Source organism: Erythranthe guttata, chromosome 1 (assembly GCF_056151865.1).
Source record: "Erythranthe guttata isolate IM_541 chromosome 1, IM_541, whole genome shotgun sequence".
In the NCBI taxonomy this organism is placed as follows: Eukaryota; Viridiplantae; Streptophyta; class Magnoliopsida; order Lamiales; family Phrymaceae; genus Erythranthe; species Erythranthe guttata.
Window position 1 is genome coordinate 3,882,501 of NC_142533.1, and position 18,450 is coordinate 3,900,950.

The 18,450-nt window shown below is 35.8% G+C and overlaps 4 protein-coding genes across 5 annotated transcripts in view; 3 read left to right on the top strand and 1 right to left on the bottom strand.

Annotated features, from left to right (window-relative positions):
* Positions 1 to 842, top strand: part of LOC105973700 (protein LURP-one-related 17) — an 896-nt gene extending 54 nt beyond the window's left edge. Inside the window, exons 1-2 of the mRNA XM_012998731.2 lie at positions 1 to 288; positions 397 to 842. The exon at positions 1 to 288 is cut by the window's left edge and continues 54 nt beyond it. Of these exons, the coding sequence (XP_012854185.2) occupies positions 37 to 288; positions 397 to 756 (612 nt within the window). The 5' untranslated portion in view covers positions 1 to 36 and the 3' untranslated portion in view covers positions 757 to 842. The remainder of the gene's footprint in view (positions 289 to 396) is intronic.
* A 1,079-nt stretch (positions 843 to 1,921) lies between these two features.
* On the top strand, positions 1,922 to 11,312 carry LOC105973714 (Transducin/WD40 repeat-like superfamily protein). Of its 2 annotated transcripts, none has more exons than XM_012998749.2 (10): positions 1,922 to 2,243; positions 3,145 to 5,820; positions 5,902 to 6,005; positions 6,345 to 6,414; positions 6,882 to 7,679; positions 8,342 to 8,544; positions 8,964 to 9,075; positions 9,699 to 9,905; positions 10,226 to 10,407; positions 10,928 to 11,312. In XM_012998749.2, exons 1-9 carry the CDS (start codon positions 2,088 to 2,090, stop codon positions 10,397 to 10,399), a joined length of 4,500 nt encoding a protein of 1,499 aa, XP_012854203.2. In that variant the 5' UTR covers positions 1,922 to 2,087; the 3' UTR covers positions 10,400 to 10,407; positions 10,928 to 11,312. The 2 variants fall into 2 exon arrangements, 1 of the variants encoding a protein (XP_012854203.2); XR_016031100.1 differs by having other exon boundaries at positions 1,939 to 2,243; positions 8,334 to 8,544.
* Positions 10,619 to 11,889, bottom strand: WRKY56 (WRKY DNA-binding protein 56). Its single transcript, XM_012998752.2, has 2 exons — positions 11,419 to 11,889; positions 10,619 to 11,101 (listed from the first exon to the last, which is right to left on the bottom strand). Exons 1-2 carry the CDS (start codon positions 11,811 to 11,813, stop codon positions 10,924 to 10,926), a joined length of 573 nt encoding a protein of 190 aa, XP_012854206.2. The 5' UTR covers positions 11,814 to 11,889; the 3' UTR covers positions 10,619 to 10,923.
* A 2,326-nt stretch (positions 11,890 to 14,215) lies between these two features.
* Positions 14,216 to 18,215, top strand: LOC105973717 (endoglucanase). Its single transcript, XM_012998754.2, has 8 exons — positions 14,216 to 14,524; positions 14,653 to 14,865; positions 14,940 to 15,140; positions 15,276 to 15,353; positions 16,061 to 16,213; positions 16,311 to 16,419; positions 16,503 to 16,669; positions 17,609 to 18,215. Exons 1-8 carry the CDS (start codon positions 14,252 to 14,254, stop codon positions 17,975 to 17,977), a joined length of 1,563 nt encoding a protein of 520 aa, XP_012854208.2. The 5' UTR covers positions 14,216 to 14,251; the 3' UTR covers positions 17,978 to 18,215.
* Positions 18,216 to 18,450: the final 235 nt, after the last annotated feature.

Below are 18,450 nucleotides of genomic sequence, written 5' to 3' on the forward strand. Positions count from 1 at the left end.
TTCGACGACGGAAAAAAAAGGGAGTTCGATAGCAAAATGAATCTCCTCTTCAAATCAAAATCAAGAACGGTCCACAATTTTCACGATCACGATCAAGAAAATAGTAATGAAGCGTTCGTTTCTCTAACCGTTTGGAGAAAATCACTTCTCCTCAGCTGCAGCGGTTTCACCGTTATTGGCTCTAACGGCAGTTTAGCTTATCGGGTCGACAATTACTCGGGTCGACCCAACCCGGTTGTCCTCATGGACGGATCGGGCAATCCCATTTTCACAATCTGTCGTCGCCAGGTATGTATAATAATATAATAAATATATATTGCAATTTGCAAGAATTTGTTTTATTAATTGTGTTAATTTATTTAATTAATTTGTTATGATGATTAATTTAATTTGCAGAGGGGGCTGAGGCTAATGAACAATGACTACTGGCTTATCTATGAAGGAGAAGTTACTAAATACTGTAAAAACAATAATAATTATTCAAGCATCGTCAGATCACGCGAAAAACGCAATGTGCTCGCACATGTTTATAGTGATAATAGACAACATAAATACGTGGTCGAAGGGTCGTATACGAATCGATCGTGCAAGATTTTCGACGAGTCGAGAAATGTTGTCGGAGAGATCAAGAGGAAAGATGCCGCGGGAGAAGGTGTTTCGTATGGTTTAGAGGTTTTTAATTTATTAGTTAAGCCTGGATTTGAATCCGGATTCGCCATGGCTATTGTATTAATACTCGATCAAATGTTTTCTTGATAGACATTTCTCAATCAGCTTCATCATCTTTTGTTTTTGTTGTTTTTGAAAATCGAAATGGAATTTCGATTTTTTTTATATATACACGGTTGTCGTATAATTAAATTAATTGATGCCTCGTTTGCTTACCTATATCAAATTACATTGGATTGCGTGAGATTAGATTAATATTTCACTGACTACGTAACTATTTATTTAGTAAGATGTTTGATTCGTTAGATTAAATCAATACTAACTTTATTAAATTATGGTATTAAATGTGAATTGTCTAAAAAGTTTTTTAATTAACAAAATTAAGATATCGTGTGAAGGACAAATTTTTCCTTTTCTTTTAATCACCACCTACAAAATTAAATGTAGGAGAAGGGATGTTACTAATTTAACCAAATAATAACATTTAATTGCGGACTTTAAATATAATAGTGGGTTCTACTAAACACGAATCTTATCAACCCAACATCTTAGTAAACCCTACTATTTAGTTAATTAAGCTTAATAGCACTAAGCAAACAAGACCTGAGACAATTAAAAGCATCATTCTATCATCGGTTTACGGTTGTTGACTAAACAAGGCAAACAAACAACGTGCTGTTTTGAACTGATTTTAAAAGGGCATATTAGGTAGTTAAAATGAGCGAAGGATATGATAAATTTCAGGAAACATGTGAGTATTACTAATCTCCTTGACAATTATTATAACGTAAATTACATATCCTCCCTGAGGTATGGTCAATTTACGAAAAAATCTCTCTTGTTAGGATAATTACATCTACCCCTCAACTATAATTTTTTCTTACATCTCCACCTTTATGGTGTCAAATTCAACATAATCATCAAGATTTCGTGGAATGTGCTCTAGTTTGTACTCGTTTTGTGTTAAAATACAGTTTCTGATGCACCACAATCTGATATATACAACCCAAAAAACGCATAATATGATCGTCTTGCTTCAAAATGTGGAGTTCGAATGGAATAAAATGGGTACAAAAGTGATAATATTCCATATAATCTCGAAGATTCCACTAAATTTGAAACCGCAAAGGTGGGCGTGTAAGAAAATTTATAGTTAAGGGAAGTGTTTATAATTACCCAAACAAGAAGGGAGTTTTTGTAGTTTAACCATACCTCAGGGGTGGTTGTAATTTATCCATTATTATATTTCTCTAATTAGTTCTCTAATGAGGGTCCATCAAATTAATCAGTATAATTTAACATATCGATTTTTTGAAATTCTTCCGATGTCATCACTCTCGATTTGTTGATCCTCCCAGACAAATCCTTTCCGAGTTTACAACCGGCGGTCTGTCGCCGGTTCATAAATTGGTTGGCCGATGAAGTGCAAGTCTCTGGCCTGCATATGGTCGCGCTCGCCACCGGTTCACCGAGTCACCGCCGTCGCCGCACTCAACGAACCGCCCACTCTCTACACCGGCGGATCCGATGGCTCCATCATCTGGTGGAACCTTGTTTCCTCTCCCGGAAAATCGGTAATACAACTTCCACTGATTTCCTCTAACCTGTTATACTAACAATTCCACAAGGAAAAAAATATAAAAATTGTCAAATCAGATTGTCTGTTTACTCGCACATACATTTCTTTCTCATTTGATTATATGAATGCGCTTAATTGCTATATCACTGACTTAATTTATAATATTGCTGAGGTTTATGCGATTTTTACTCCGATTGCGTTTGATCTCAATTGAATGTGTTTTGGCTGTTGATTTAAATATGTTTGGCTTATCAGTAGACATGTAATAGTGAGAATGTGCTTTTCATTTCTAACTTTTAGGATATGTAGTTGAGTGGAGGTTTATTCTATGCTATATCTAGTGAATTTCACTGTAAGATCTCACCGTACACAACTGCCGATTTTGTGTGATTGTGTTTATACATATGGTGTAAAATTGCCCCGTGTATTATGAAAAGGAAATTAAATGTTCTTCCATCCATTATGTATCTCTTTATATGACTGGTTTAGCCTCTCAGAGAGTTGTTGGATGTTGATTACGCGATAGGATTTATGTGGAATATTTCATGCTAATCGGCTTAGTGATACAATTAGAGGGATTAGGTGTTAGTTTAGACTAAAAAACGATAAACTTAGCAGGCAATGTGCAAAATCATGGGGGTGAATTACTGTTTTCTCCAATGAAAATTTTGTCATTTCTATCCATTAGCCTCCATGTTGAAGCTAAAGAAATTTACTAAGACTAGCAATCTTTAGAATGTTTTGAGACCGTGAACCATAGATTCTTTATTTCAAACATGTGCAAATCAAACAGGGCTTTGAAGTACTTAAATATATGTACTCAACTGTTATTTTACTTTCGTGCTTCATTGAGCACAGTTTTTATATCATTATTAAAATGCATGTTTGTTGATCAGGAAATGAAACCTGTTGCACTGTTATGTGGTCATGCTGCCCCAATAGCTGATCTCGGGATTTGCTTTCCCGTAGAGGCATCTGAAAATGGAAAGTTGACTAGTTCGAGTACTACGCTAGCATATCCTAGTTCAAATAACTGTGGTGCACTAATAAGTGCTTGCAGTGACGGTGTATTATGTGTTTGGAGTAGAGCAAGTGGTCACTGTAGGCGAAGAAGGAAACTTCCTCCTTGGGCAGGGAGTCCATTCATGATTAGGCCAGTGGGAGACAATGCTAGATATGTATGTATTACCTGTTGTTTTGTTAACCAAGACCATCAATCACCTTATTTTCTGGAAGGAAACGAGTCTTCAGTTGACAGAGAATTTCAAAACCCCAATCCTTCAAAGTGTACAGTCATAATCATTGACTCGTTTGATCTTTCAATAGTCCAAAGAGTACTCCATGGGAACGTGCCTATTGGACCTTTGCTTTCCATTGCTGTAGTTTTGCCTTCGGAAGACATGGAGAAGCAGTCGGTAGTTGTTATCGATTTATTTGGTAAGGTAATATATTTACCAGTAGTGAAGGACCCTGACCAAAAAGGTCACAATGCGCCTCTTCTATCAAAGACTTTCTCTACTTTAGAAGTGATGGACTGGGAGGATGGCACCGTAGAGAAGGGGTCTCTAGTGGCCTTTTCAAAGTGTGGTTATGTTTTGGCCCTTGTTCATAGGACACATTGCACATTTAGGCAGGCGGAAACTGGAACTATTTTTGGCAAGATATCTTTTTTGAATCATCAACTGTGTTTTGAAGACAAGTTAAACGTAATAGGTGGTATATTCCTAGGAGATGATACTAGTATCTCAAATAATGATTTTGTGAAAGAATTTGTAGCATGGAATAATAGAGGTGCAGCTGTTATATACAGGATATCATATTCGGGCAGTGTATTCAAGTCTGATCCTCTATCTGTCATCCCAGCTGTACTGTATCCTTCTGACACGAGACTGTCTTTTTCTTTCATACCCTTAACCAAGTATCTGCTTCGTGTTGAGTCAATTTGCTTTCATGTCAAGGAACATGAGTTCTGGAGACCTCATGTTACTATCTGGCTTTTGCCTCAGCAAAACAGTGAATGTGGGGAACTCCATTTAGAGTGTGCAATGTTTGGGGAAGGTAATCTTTTCGATGATTGGGCTATGGATTCTTCTTCGTCTAAAACTAACCATGGTATTGTCGAAGAAGACACGGATGGTAAGCACTCGAGTAGTTCCAGATATGCTACTTATGGAGGAGGTCAACTAGTATCTTCGTCAATGGTTATATCTGAAAACCATCTAGCACCTTGTGCCATTGTTTATGGATTCTTCAACGGTGATATTGAAATCATTAGATTTCACATGTTCTTCACTGCACTGGATTCACTTATAGAAAGTGTGCCTCAGAAAGCAGATTCACAAGGACAGAAGCAACATCTCTCAGGGCATAAAGGGGCAGTGCTATGTTTAGCTTCACATCAAATGGTGAGCAAGTCTGGAGGAAGTAGTTTAAATCACGTTTTGTTGTCAGGCAGTATGGATTGCACAGTACGCCTGTGGGATCTCGACTCTGGTAATCTCATTATGGTGTTGCATCAACATGTAGCTCCAGTTCGTCAAATAGTTCTTCCTCCATGTCAATGTGAATACCCATGGAATGATTGCTTTCTAACTGTAGGGGATGACTCATGTGTCGCCCTTGTTTCACTTCAGACTTTGAAGGTGGAGAGATTGTTTCCTGGGCACCTGTACTTTCCTGCAAAAGTCCTGTGGGATGGTGTAAGAAATTATGTTGCATGTCTGTGTCCAAACCGTTCAGACAAAGCTGATGCGCTCGACATTTTATACATTTGGGATGTAAAGACAGGTGCTCGTGAGCGGGTTCTTCGTGGAGATGCTGCGCATTCAATGTTTGATCATTTTCATAAAGCTATCAATGAAAGTCTTCTGTCTGGCAATTTGATGAAGGGAAATACTTCGGCTTCGTCTTTGGTATTTCCAGTGATCGAGCCAACAAATTCCAAAGTTCCGGGCAATGGGATTTATCCTCAAAATACGGCGAGTAAAATTGAACCAAAGACACCTGAATCATCGAATTCTGTAAAAGGCACTGGTGCAAAATCAGGTGGGCTCACATCGGTGTTCTTCCAAAGTGAGAAGCACCCAATCAAAAGTTCTTGTCCTTTTCCTGGAGTTTCAACCTTGTGTTTCGATCTCACTTCCTTGATATCACTTTGTTCTACGAATGAATTGTTCGAAGGCGGTAGTCACATTGGAGAAAAAGATCATGGTAATGGAGCTGGAACTAGCACACCAAAAGATGATGTGCACAAGAGGGCAAAGGCTCCTTTGGAGGAACTGGGTTCAGAGATGTCTAGCCCAAATAGTGTAAATGGGAAAAGCAGTTCTGTTTCAGATGAATCCACTGTTGTTACATTAGAACATCATGAATGGGTGCGCTCACTTGAAGGATGCCTACTTCAATTCAGTTTGTCGTTGCTGCACTTGTGGAATGTCGACGAGGAGCTTGATAACTTGCTAACAACTGAAATGAAGCTTAAACGACCCAATTCGTTTATTGTGTCTTCTGGCATATTGGGGGATAGGGGTTCAATGACACTGACATTTCCAGGTCCTAATTCAACTCTGGAGGTACTTCAGTGAACAAATCGAATTTGATTACCATCCCTGACTCACTTTTTATCTAATGATATTAATATGTTTACATGGCAGTTGTGGAAATCTTCATCTGAGTATTCTGCCTTGAGATCATTAACAATGGTGTCCCTTGCCCAGCATTTGATCAGCTTATCTCATTCTTGTTCATCAGCCAGTGGGTAAGACAGTTTAAATACTATACAAACATGTGTTAAATAACATTATTTATTTAGTTATTATTTTTTCTTCTGAAATGATTTATCAGCTGTTTACTTTACCAATATTTTATTTAAAGTTGTATAACTTTACCAATATTTTATTTAAAGTTGTATAACACTCACACATTATAGGGAATTGGCACCTCAATGCATGTTATTTTGTGGTGAGCTGATACAATATGTACGGATGCTTACTCAAGCATCATTTGTTATTAAAGATTCATGCAGAGTAACAGAATGCATGTGGATTTCTATTTACCAATTCCAGGGTCATTAATATAAAGTCTCTCCCTCCTGCAGTGCTTTAGCAGCATTTTATACACGGAGATTTGCTGAGAAAGTTTCAGATATAAAACCTCCTCAGCTCCAGGTAATTGTAATCAGTAAGTGAGTGGATTTTGCCACCTGACATGTTTGTAGCTTGATGACTAAAAACAACTGTATTTATGTTCTATTTTCCTTTTTCCTGGCAATAAAAATGACGATCCATCAAACTGAGCTGTTCTCAAATTTTGGGAGTTATAAGCTATCTGAACTGTTGATTATGGTACTGATCCTTAGAATAAAAAATGATTGCTGAAGAGAAAAATCGTTCTTGATTGTTTAACACATTGTTTGCAGTTCTCAAATTAAAAGCCATTCACTGTGTTTAACACATTGTTTTCTAGAAGCTTATACGTGCTACAAAAATAAATAAGATTATGTTTAGGTTTGCTTTCTGACTAGTTTAACTTCTATGTTTATTAGTAACTTTACATGCTTCTGCTTGGTGTAAATATTTTAAGAAACCTGGGAGACGATGCTAAATTTGTGGTTCAATACGTTTTTGTTTTACAGCTCTTGGTAAGCTTTTGGCAGGACGATTTTGAACATGTGAAGATGGCTGCTCGTTCTTTGTTTCACTGTGCTGCTTCGCGGGCTATTCCCCTTCCACTATTCAGTACAAAAGGCAATCAACATGTAAATTCTCAAATATATCCTCACGAAGTATCAGAGAAAGAGCATAACAATACAACTGAAGTACGTCCTCCATCTGATGGAAAATTGGAAACTGAAGGGGACTTTGTCGAGGAAGAAGCAGAAATAACATCATGGCTGGAATCATATGAAGTGCATGACTGGATTTCATGTGTCGGGGGAACAACTCAGGATGCAATGACTTCTCAAATAGTTGTTGCTGCTGCATTGGCTGTCTGGTACCCTAGCCTTGTCAAAACAAGACTTGCCATAATGGTGGTCCATCCCTTGGTTAAATTGGTCATGTCCATGAATGAAAAATATAGTGCTGCAGCATCGGAGATTTTAGCTGAAGGTATGGAGAGTACGTGGAAGGCTTGCATTGGTTCTGAAATACCTCGCCTGATAGGGGACATATTTTTCCAAGTGGAGTGTGTTAGTGGTGCATCGGCTAATGCATCTTCACAACATTCTGCTGCATCTGTTAAAATTCGAGAGACTTTAGTTGGGATTCTTCTTCCAAGCTTAGGAATGGCCGACATACCTGGATATCTGCATGTAATTGAAAGCCAAATCTGGTCTACTGCATCTGATTCACCTGTACACGTGGTGGCTCTCATGACGTTGATCAGAATTATCCGTGGTTCTCCAAGAAATTTGGCCCCATATCTGGACAAGGTGTGTAGAAAAAACTTACAACTTTCTGCAGTCATGTTTAAGATTTTATACAGTTTTCTTGATATTGCATGCTGGAAAATAAAGTTCGACGAACTATATCACATGCTGGTTTTGTACTAAATGATTATAACTGCTAAAATAAATTAAATTATATAAAACATAGGAGGGATGCATAATTGTTCTGTATTCATCTTGACTTGTGATTAATCAAAGTTATATCAGTTTTCGGCCTCCAGGTTCTGGGTAAAACAGATGAAAGATGTCGTGTTTTTTGGAATGTAACCTCTTTGATGTTTCTCTGGATAGTGGATATCGATATTCAGTTGTGCTGAAACTTGATATTCCCTCTGAGATATACATTCTCTTTCTTCTCTTTGATCTTTTTTGGGAGGCTAAGAAGATGATAGTGCAAAAGACTACAAAACATACTCTGCTGTTTTAGGTTGATGTGCCATGTTGAGTTTTCATCTTATTAAAACAAGTTCATTTACAAAGTCTGTCTTGAAACTTGAACTTGTTTCTTAAGGTTCATCCAAGTTTCTGGCATCTTACATTGCTCACAAAATGGCTATTTTCAGTACTTTTATGACGAGTATGTTTTTATGGTTCCAACGAGTGGACACAGCGATTTTTACTATCCTAACATCTAGACAGGTTTGCAGGTGGTCAGTTTTATATTACAGACAATGGATCCTGGTAACTCAACCATGCGCAGAAGTTGTTATCAGAGTTCTATGACGGCATTGAAAGAAGTTGTACGTGTATTTCCCATGATAGCCCTAAATGATTCGTCAACCCGGTTGGCAGTTGGGGATGCAATTGGAGAGATTAACAACGCTACTATTCGGGTTTATGACATGCAAAGGTGATAAATTATGGCAGACTGCACTCATTTAGATTGTAATAACACCAATAGTTGTTTTGAACACACACACACACACACACACAAAAAAACTGTTAGGCTGGTGTCCATTAGTCATTTAAATATCGTGAATTATGTATGTTATTCCGTCAGCTCTGACCTGTGACTACGTTATTTGTTGCATCTATATGGAAAACCAACTTAAATAGTCTTCAACAGTCTATGAGGTGGGAATAAGGTCCGATTCTGATTTACAAGACTTGAGTAACTCCAAAAGCTTATATATGAAGCCATTATCTTCGATGTAGATGAAGCATTTAATTGTCATGTTATTATCATACTGTTTCTCTGCCTTTACACCTTGTGATGTGCATCTTGCTTGCTTCTTATCCTCACAATTTGGTTCACGGCTTGTATTGTAGCATGAGCAAGATAAAGGTCTTGGATGCCAGTGGACCTCCTGGACATCCAAAGTTGTTGGAAAAGGCCGTAAGTACTGCAATATCTGTTCTTAGCTTCTCGCCAGATGGAGAGGTACCTTTGATGACTGCTCATATACCTTCACAAGTTCTAAATTCTTATATTTTACCCAATTGTATTACTTCTGCCATATCCACATTGAATTCACGATTAAACTCTTTCCCAAGGGAAGATAATATTCAGTATACATAACTATTTGAAACAGATTTGAGCAACTACCACATTATAGTAGAGTTGTACGTTTAGATTTGAGAAGTACAATACCAGGTTTACCGTGTGGATCGTCTATGATAAGATCCAACGTTTAACCAAAAGGTATAACGACTTGGAAGCCTGGTTACTTCTTAGACACATGCTTAATTCAGGGTGTCAAATACTCAAATTACCTGTTCGGAAGTTGGATGCTTGTCTAAGGCATTGTATGTCATGATGCTAAGTTTTTTTACTTAATCTTCACTTTACTAAACTGATAGATAACTGCTTATGTTTGTTGGAATATTTTCTGATTGAAGTTAGGATAATGTTTGCGACAATGTTAGGCACAACTGTAAGCAGCTAAATAATCTTTACCATTTTATGATTGAAGTTGCCGTTGTATGCTTACATATGGCACGGGCCGGGCTAATAATTTGTGTTTTCTTTGTTCATGTACCTCCTTCTGTTCTTTCTTCGTGTAGGGGCTAGTTGCTTTTTCAGAGAATGGATTGATGATTAGATGGTGGTCGCTAGGATCTGGGTGGTGGGAGAAACTAAGCCGAAATCTTGCTCTTGTTCCGTTCACCAAGCTGATATACGTTCATCCATGGGAGGGTTTTTCACCTAGTTCTACTAGGTCCAGCATAATGGCTAGTGTACTGAGTGATGATGGACAAGTCAATTCACCGGTAACTTTTCATCTACCTTTTCAGTTTTCTTCACATACATATGAATCTTTTCAGTATTCTTCTATCGTTGAGGTCGAATACTGTTGCAAACTAAAATTTCTAACTAAATTTTGTGTTTCTAATTCTATAAACTGAATTTATATAATTATCTACATTTCGTAGTAGGCAATTCCTTGATTTGAAATCGCAAATTTGCATTATCTTTTTACTACTTGCATGGAAGATTAATAGGTCTTCTATGTTCTATGATGCTGCTTGAGTACGACATCACAACAGAACTATAACGACGAACCTGTTTTCGACATTGTCTCGATTTGCAGGGGAGCAGCAAAGGTTGGACAGAAATGGACAGGTTGAAACTCCTGATTCACAATCTTGACCTGTCATATAAGCTTGAGTGGGTCGGTGAAAGAAAAGTAAAGCTCTTACAACACTCCAATGATTTAGGCACCTACCATTTTCCAAATCTAAGCAGCACCGGCAAACACCAATAAGTTTCTTGGCAAGTCTCTCTCTCTCTCTCTCTCTCTCTCTCTCTCTCTCTCTTGTGTACATAACCTTCCATATGTGAATGATTCGACATTTTAAAGCAACTATACTATGATGATCATATATATATATATATATATATATATATATGCAAATGGACAGTGTTTACATATGACTTTTCCATGATTTCATTTTGAATCAATGGTTGACACTAGACACATATCTTATGAAAATCTGCATTCCTGAAACTGGATGACATGATTTTCCTTCAATAGTTATCTCGTAGAGATAATTTATAGAGAACTCAATTTATTCGGACCGTACAAAGGTTTGCCTGATCCAAGTGAGTCACTATATTCCACGAGCCATCAATCATCAGTCATCACTACCTCATTTCATTACATGTAAAATCTACATTTGGGAGTTCATCGTAAGAACAAATGTACAGTAATGGGAAAGCGGACAGTACATATACAATACATAACTTGTTTCTGTTATTACAGTTAATATTCATTTTATTCGACTTATTTCAGAATCGTGACAGAAACTGAAGCTGCCTGAGAAGGGGGCTAAGTGTTTCCATTAGTTTTTCACAAGGATGATTGTGGATTCCTTCGTAAGTCGTCACGACAATGGTGGTGTCTTTTGTCTGCCTCTGGATTTGTTTCTTCACATTGCACGTGTGGTGCGTGCATCGGTAATAGCTCCTTAGTGACAAGAGTAAAAACAAGATATTTGTTCAAAAAATATATATAAATAATAAATATATCAAGGATAATCAAACCTATTATCGAACAAGGCCTTGATATTTTTGTTCTAAATGAAGAACTTCTGTATCTATTTCAAACATTTCTTGTATATATTCAAACGAACGAACTTCATTAATTAAACCACTGCTCGAACAGGTCTTTATGAAAAGATGCCGTTCATGCTGATCACCAGTTTCTAAATATATATATATATATATATATATATATATATCAAAGATTTGTGCATGATTAAAATGGATAAAAGATAAATATACCTTGGATGGACACTGTTCTTGACAGATTTCTGACCATATTTTCTCCATTTATACCCATCATCAAGAATGTCTTCAGCACTCCTTGTATGAAATGCCACCCTTGCCGGAATATTCTTCTTCTTTCTACCGAATCTCGACTTGTTTCTGCAACTACCATCCCCATCAACTTCTCCGATATTCAGAGAAACTGGTGTTGTTTCTTCCAGTGGATCGGCAGGGCACAATAGCCTAGCCAAGTCAATCTGACCATGATCAAAAGTAGAGAACTGTGAATTTTGCATGGAATTTTCCATAACAACATTCGAATTCGAATCGTTTATATTCGACGAAGTCGACAATGGAAACGAATTAGAGGATGCGAAGAAGTAGGGGAAGTTATTATTATCTCCTTCCATAATAATCCTGATCGAGCAAAAGGGAATGTTCTTGGAATTAAAGTTGGATAATTAATTATGGATCAAATTAGTTATATAGAGGGTTAGGTACTTAGGTGGGAAAATATTAATTACAAGATATAAGAAATTAAAGCTTCCTCTTGAATGTTTTTGGGTTGTAAATTGTAATTAAACATTTGAGAAGAAAGCCAACCATAATTCACCTAATTAATTTGATCTGTTCAACCTCTTTAAGGCAGACGTGCCAAAATAGATTTAAATATTGGTTCAGTATACAGTGTTTGCAAGTAATGTGTATGAAGGTAAATTTGGGGTCAAATGTGGTAAAAAATTTAAGTCTGGGGGGTTTTGGAAAAAAAAAGAATTTGTCTTGAGGTGGAGACCATAAATTTGCTGTTAGGTTTGTTTGGAAAATGATGGAGGTTAATTAAACCTTGTAATTAAGTTAAGCACCATGAAAATATGGGAGATTTTTTAGCAGCAAAATATTTCGTTAGATTAAAAAAAAAAAAAAAAAAAAAAAAAAAAAAAGAAAAAAAAAAGAAGAAGCTAAGTGCACTAATTACACACATGCACAAATACTATATTTTCTGCTAAATTTTGAAGAAAATCACTCGTTAGTTTCACGAACAAGCCTCATACATTTGGATCGAATTAGGTGAGAAAAAATAGACGATTAATCTTCATTCACCGATTCACGCGAAGATTTATCCAAAGATAGTGATCGCTTTTATATATTATGATCAGTTACTAGCTAGCTAGTTCAATAATTTGTTCGTAATTTTCTTGTCTTAATTATCCAGCTTCGAGTTATTTCTGCAAACACCAGATTTGTTCGAACAGTATACATTACATTTCTACTTCTAAGTTCCAACACTCATTTAACATTAGCTCGATCGCATCGCGTGCATACTCATACGATATATTTTGCGGAGGCATGCACGTTTATCCGATCGAGTGAAAAGTCATCAATTACCGCCCTCTTAACTGATTAATTACGATTGTTTTACGCGTATTTTAAACCAGTAATTATTAATTCAACATGAGCTATATTTTACCCACTTAATCTGCTGTGGGTTGTTTAACTAAAAACGCCACATTTAAATAGTTTGGTGAGTTGTACTGTGTGCTAAGTCAATTAGCAAAACCAACTTTTGTACATTTTTAAGGATTCAAAATCTCTTTTATTTAGGGACAAAATCTTATTTCGCAGATCCTTATGGATCTAGGTCACTTTTGTGTCCCAACTACATTTATCTCTTACATTATTTATTCTGCTTTCATAGCTATAATCTCTGTCTACACAAGAATTATAGTTGCAACATACTATTGTCCTAAAAAATAACTAAGTTATAAAATTGATTTCTGTAGACATATAAATCGATCAACAGACGATGCTAGAATTGAATTGGAAAAGTATATAGTCTCCTCCACTATAACGTTATCTTCAACCGTTCGAGCAAACCATACGCAATCGCAAGTATATGTTTTGATTCATCGAAAACAATAATATGTAATATATAATTTCATCAAAGCTAAAAAAAAAAGAAAGAAAAAAAGAAATTCATCAAAGTAAAGGAGTGGGATAAATAATAGATTATACATTATAGTGATTGTTGAGCCCATACTCCTCAACGTCAGTTTAGTACACATCCCCATACATATTATTATATATAATTCAATAATGTGTACGTATCTCCATTCCCAGGATTTAAGCAGAATTCCATATATGTACTCAAAATTCATGTTTTGTTCTTTTTAGGTAAAACTCAGCTACTATTTATGCATGATTCAAAGATTAACTAAAGAAAAAAAGGGAGATAAGTTATACTATTATTTTTATTTTCTTTAACCTCACCGATTATTCATGCGATATATTTTCGAGTAGTATATAGAGTATGACCAATCCCTTACGCTATATATAAACGAAGCTTACAATCTTGAAACACATTCTATATATATTGTTTCTCGTATTGTTAGCCTGAGTTTGCTGCAATTATCCACGTAGGGATGCCCGTTAACGGGCGGCCCACAATTGAATGCCGTGGCCGCTTGTGTGTGGTGAATGCACTGTAAAACTAGAGTATGCGTCTTTTCTGACACCAATTGGCCGTTTTAAGACTGCTGATAGCGCATGACGTCCGACACATAAAACATCATCACTAGACGCCAAAATTGGATGGCACTCGAGTATATATATACATAAATTGAAAACATTCAACGGGATGGGGTTGTTTACGTACCTTCATTGAAATAGCATTTGGATAACATGACCTAAAATTTAATCCAAAAAACTTACGTGTGTGTTCGATACATATTACGTCGAATACGTAAACGTACACAATGCCATTTCATGCACCACTCGAATTGTATATATATACATGGATGAAAGTGAACGGAATTCAGTAGCATCTACGTAAAACATAAGTTAAAGAAGCATGGCTTCATATGTAGTCATTTGGCTAGTTGTTATATTTTCGTGTATTTTGTACTACGCAAAATCCAACAACGAAAATAATAATAATAGTAACAATAAGATCAATAATAATCAATTAATTTGCTCTAATTCAGACAGTAGTACACATGATTACAAGGATGCCCTAAACAAAAGCATCTTGTTCTTCGAAGGCCAACGGTCGGGAAAACTGCCAGCTGGCCAAAGGGTCAAGTGGAGGGCTGACTCAGCACTCTCAGATGGAAAGCTTGAAAATGTATGTATATATATATTATATATATACACGTAAACATGGTTTATTATTATTATTATTATTATTATTATTATTATTATTATTATTATTTTTAATTTATTTATTTAAAAAAAAAAAATTATTTTTTTAAGGTGAATTTGAGCGGAGGTTATTATGATGCGGGTGATAATGTGAAGTTTGGTTGGCCAATGGCTTTTTCAATAAGCTTGTTGAGTTGGGCTGCTTCTGAATATAAAAACGAGATAAATTCCGCCAATCAGCTCAAAAATATCGAAAATGCCATCAGGTGGGGCACCGATTTCCTGCTCCGAGCTCACACTTCTTCCAACACACTCTACGCTCAGGTAACAGCGCTGTGACCGTGTGTAATGTGAATGACATTTTTTTTTTTAATTCTTTTTTTTTTTTAAATGTATAGGTGGGTGACGGAAACAGAGACCACCAGTGCTGGGAGCGGCCGGAAGATATGGACACGCCGCGAACACTTTACAAGATCAGTTCCACTTCGCCGGGAAGTGAGGTGGCCGCCGAGGCCGCCGCCGCACTCGCCGCCGCGTCCATTGTTTTCAGAGAGGCTGATTCCAACTACTCCGCCCGCCTCCTACGCCACTCAAAATCGGTCAATACATAACATCAATATATATACTTTAAAATAATATTATCCAGTTCCACGTGGCCTGATTTATTTACTGATTATTTTTATTTTTATATTTATATTTATATTTATATTTTTTTTCTTCATTTTCTTGGGCAGTTGTTTGAGTTGGCAGACAAATATAGAGGATCTTATCAGGGATCTTGCCCATTCTACTGCTCCTACTCCGGTTATCAGGTATAAATATATTAATGTGCACGTTTATCGATATAAATCGGAACGTAATTTTCGATAACCGATACAACAGAATTTTGTTTTTGGAACAATATTTTTCATTGTGAATTAAAAATTAATTCCAATTTCCGTTATTTTCTAAATTTGGATCCGGATTGCAATATACATAAGGTTTTGATTTTCGATCTAATTCTAATTTTCAATATTAATCCGATTTTTTTCCAAATTACATTTATAAATTAATATTATTATGTATTTTATATTTTAGGCGAACAAAACATTGAAATTTGGGAATTTCGTCGATTTCAATTATGGCCCAAAAGTTTCAATTCCAATTTCTGAAACCCCGATATTCCAATTTTCTTGATTCTTTGGATAAAGGAAGCAATTCATCCTCCAAAAAACAAAAATAATAATTTCAATTCCGTTATCCAAAAAAAATCAAGAAAATTGGAAAGTCGGAATTGCAATATTCACGAGATTAAGATTTTCGATCTGATTCTAATTTTCAAAACTAATCCCAATTTTTTTTTCCAAATTACATTTATAAATTAATATTATTATTTATTTTATATTTTTAGGCGAACGAAACATGAAATTTACGAATTTCGTCGATTTCAATCCAAAAGTTTTCGATTTCTGGCACAAAATTAGTTTCAATTCCAATTTCCGAAATTCCGATTTTCCAATTCTGATTTTGTTTTTCGAAGGACGAATTGCTGTGGGCAGCTGCATGGCTGTACAAAGCAAGTGGAGACAGCACATATTTGAACTATGTCACCACAAATCAAGACTGGAGTCAATCTGTATCTGAATTCAGTTGGGATAACAAATTTGCTGGAGCTCAAACTTTACTAGCAAAGGCAACTAACTATATATTAATTAATTAACTATTAATCATTAATTTATTTTTTAATTAATTAATAATAATAATAAAAATTTATTTTTTTCAATTATTAGGAATTTCTTGGGGGAAAGACAAATTTGTCCAAGTACAAGAATGGTGCTGATTCATTTGTCTGCTCATTGATGCCTGGAAGTAGCTCTGTCCAGATTAAGACAACCCCTGGTTAGCATTTAATTTTGTGCCTAGGGATTAAATTAACCATGGTTAGTTTGTGCTAATTAACTTGGAGATTGTGATTAAATTAGGTGGGCTGTTGTATACCAGAGACAGCAGTAACATACAGTATGTTACTAGTGCTTCGATGGTACTTGTCGTCTACTCGAAGATTCTAGAAGCAGCTCGTGTTAACGGAGTTCAGTGTGGATCTGTTAATTTCTCTGCCTCAAAGATCAATGACTTTGCTAAATCACAGGTTATATATATATATATATATATATATATATATATATATATACAAACATATGTGTTTTGAAATTGGTATATAATTTTCTTTTTTATCGGAATTGAATTATATATAAGATTTCGATTTTCGATCTAATTTAATTATGAAAACAGCATTTGCAGTATCAATATTAAAGAAACAGTGATCTTTTGAATTCTACTGATTTAAATTTCCGAAATTCCTATTTTTAGTGTTTTTTTTTTTTTTTTTTAATTCTGATTTCTATAGTTCTAATTACTCCATTTTCCTAAAAAAAAATTTGGAACATAACTAAAAATACGGTTTTACTTGTGCAAAAAATAAAATTAGATGAAAGGATATTTCAGCCAATCATATAGGGTAAATTACACCTATACTCCTAAAGTACGATAAAATAACTTTAAGGTCCCTGTGGTATTGACAATTACAACCATACTCCTGAAGCAATTACTAGTGCCAAGATTTCATGTCTTGGAGACCGATATGCACTGTACTTGTTTCGCGCGTGGCTGTTAATGCTACCATAGACGGAATTTTATAAATCTTATATAAAATAATAAGGATTTTAGAAATGTTAGGAGAATCATGCCACCACCTAGCTCTACGTTGTCTTCACCACTGGCTAAAACTAATAGTTCGTTGGTACCCTAACGGAATACTTATCTAATGCACTATTCCGTTAGGGTTTCTAACAATGTTTCAGGGGTAATTGTAATTAGCGGTACTACAAGGACCTTAAAGTTATTTTAACATACTTCAGGGGTGGTAGTTGTAATTTACCTTATTATATATTTTTTGTGAGGTCATGCATATTTATTAGCATTTTTAATTCTAGCTAGTAGATTTTTTATTTATTTTAATGCTAGTAGATGCTTTTGTGACATTTATTAATTAAAATAAAATAAATAATTATTATCTCAATTATGAAAGGTGGACTACATTCTCGGAAGCAATCCCCTGAAAATGTCATACATGGTTGGGTTCGGGCCCAAATATCCAACACAGTTACACCACAGAGGCGCATCGATTCCTTCAATCCGGGTCGACCCGGCCAAAGTGGGCTGCAACGATGGATTCTCGAACTGGTTCTCTGCATCCAAACCAAACCCGAATACCCATTCGGGTGCAATTGTCGGAGGCCCGGATTCGAATGACCGGTTCACCGACTCAAGATCCGATTACTCACATATGGAGCCCACTACTTATATAAATGCTGCTTTTGTGGGGCCCGTCGCTGCTTTTATTGGCCGCCGCAGCGTACAGGAGTGTTCACACTTGAAAGCTGTGGCAGTCTCGTAATTAATACTGTATTTGAGATTTGAGTGAATTATATATACTTTTATTGTGTATTTTATAATACGTATTTATATGTATAAATATATGTATGCTGAGATGCAGACTCATTGCACTCCACTCTGTATAATATCTATACTACAAGAATGGATAGGAGAAATATGGCAGTGTTAGTAATGTAATATTCAAGAATTTCAGAAAAAAAAAAAAAAAAAAAAAGAGAAGCATTTATTATAGTATTAAATGAATTTTAAATTCTCTTTCACTGTGTTGGATTTTGGGCTCAAACGAATTTATCAAGAATTCGGCTCATTAGTCCGTTTCTACTCTAGGCAGCCAAACCGAAACAAATGATCCACTTGCACACAAAGCCCGCCTGTCTGATGCTTTAATCTTGATCGTCTATTTGAGGTACTTAAACATTTAAAGTCTAAATATTCATTTCTGATCTCTCTCTCTTCTCTTTCGCCGTACGACCT

What these genes read in the sequence shown, in the direction of transcription:
- WRKY56 (XM_012998752.2), bottom strand. Translation starts at nt 11,813, where the DNA reads ATGGAAGGAGATAATAATAACTTCCCCTACTTCTTCGCATCCTCTAAT. An exon ending in AAGAACAGTGTCCATCCAAG is followed by an intron (nt 11,102 to 11,418) that starts GTATATTTATCT and finishes CTTGTCACTAAG; the next exon opens with GAGCTATTACCGATGCACGC.
- LOC105973717 (XM_012998754.2), top strand. Translation starts at nt 14,252, where the DNA reads ATGGCTTCATATGTAGTCATTTGGCTAGTTGTTATATTTTCGTGTATT. An exon ending in CCAGATTAAGACAACCCCTG is followed by an intron (nt 16,420 to 16,502) that starts GTTAGCATTTAA and finishes TGATTAAATTAG; the next exon opens with GTGGGCTGTTGTATACCAGA. An exon ending in ATGACTTTGCTAAATCACAG is followed by an intron (nt 16,670 to 17,608) that starts GTTATATATATA and finishes CAATTATGAAAG; the next exon opens with GTGGACTACATTCTCGGAAG.
- LOC105973714 (XM_012998749.2), top strand. Translation starts at nt 2,088, where the DNA reads ATGAAGTGCAAGTCTCTGGCCTGCATATGGTCGCGCTCGCCACCGGTT. An exon ending in GTCCTAATTCAACTCTGGAG is followed by an intron (nt 5,821 to 5,901) that starts GTACTTCAGTGA and finishes TTTACATGGCAG; the next exon opens with TTGTGGAAATCTTCATCTGA. An exon ending in GCTTCTCGCCAGATGGAGAG is followed by an intron (nt 9,076 to 9,698) that starts GTACCTTTGATG and finishes TTCTTCGTGTAG; the next exon opens with GGGCTAGTTGCTTTTTCAGA.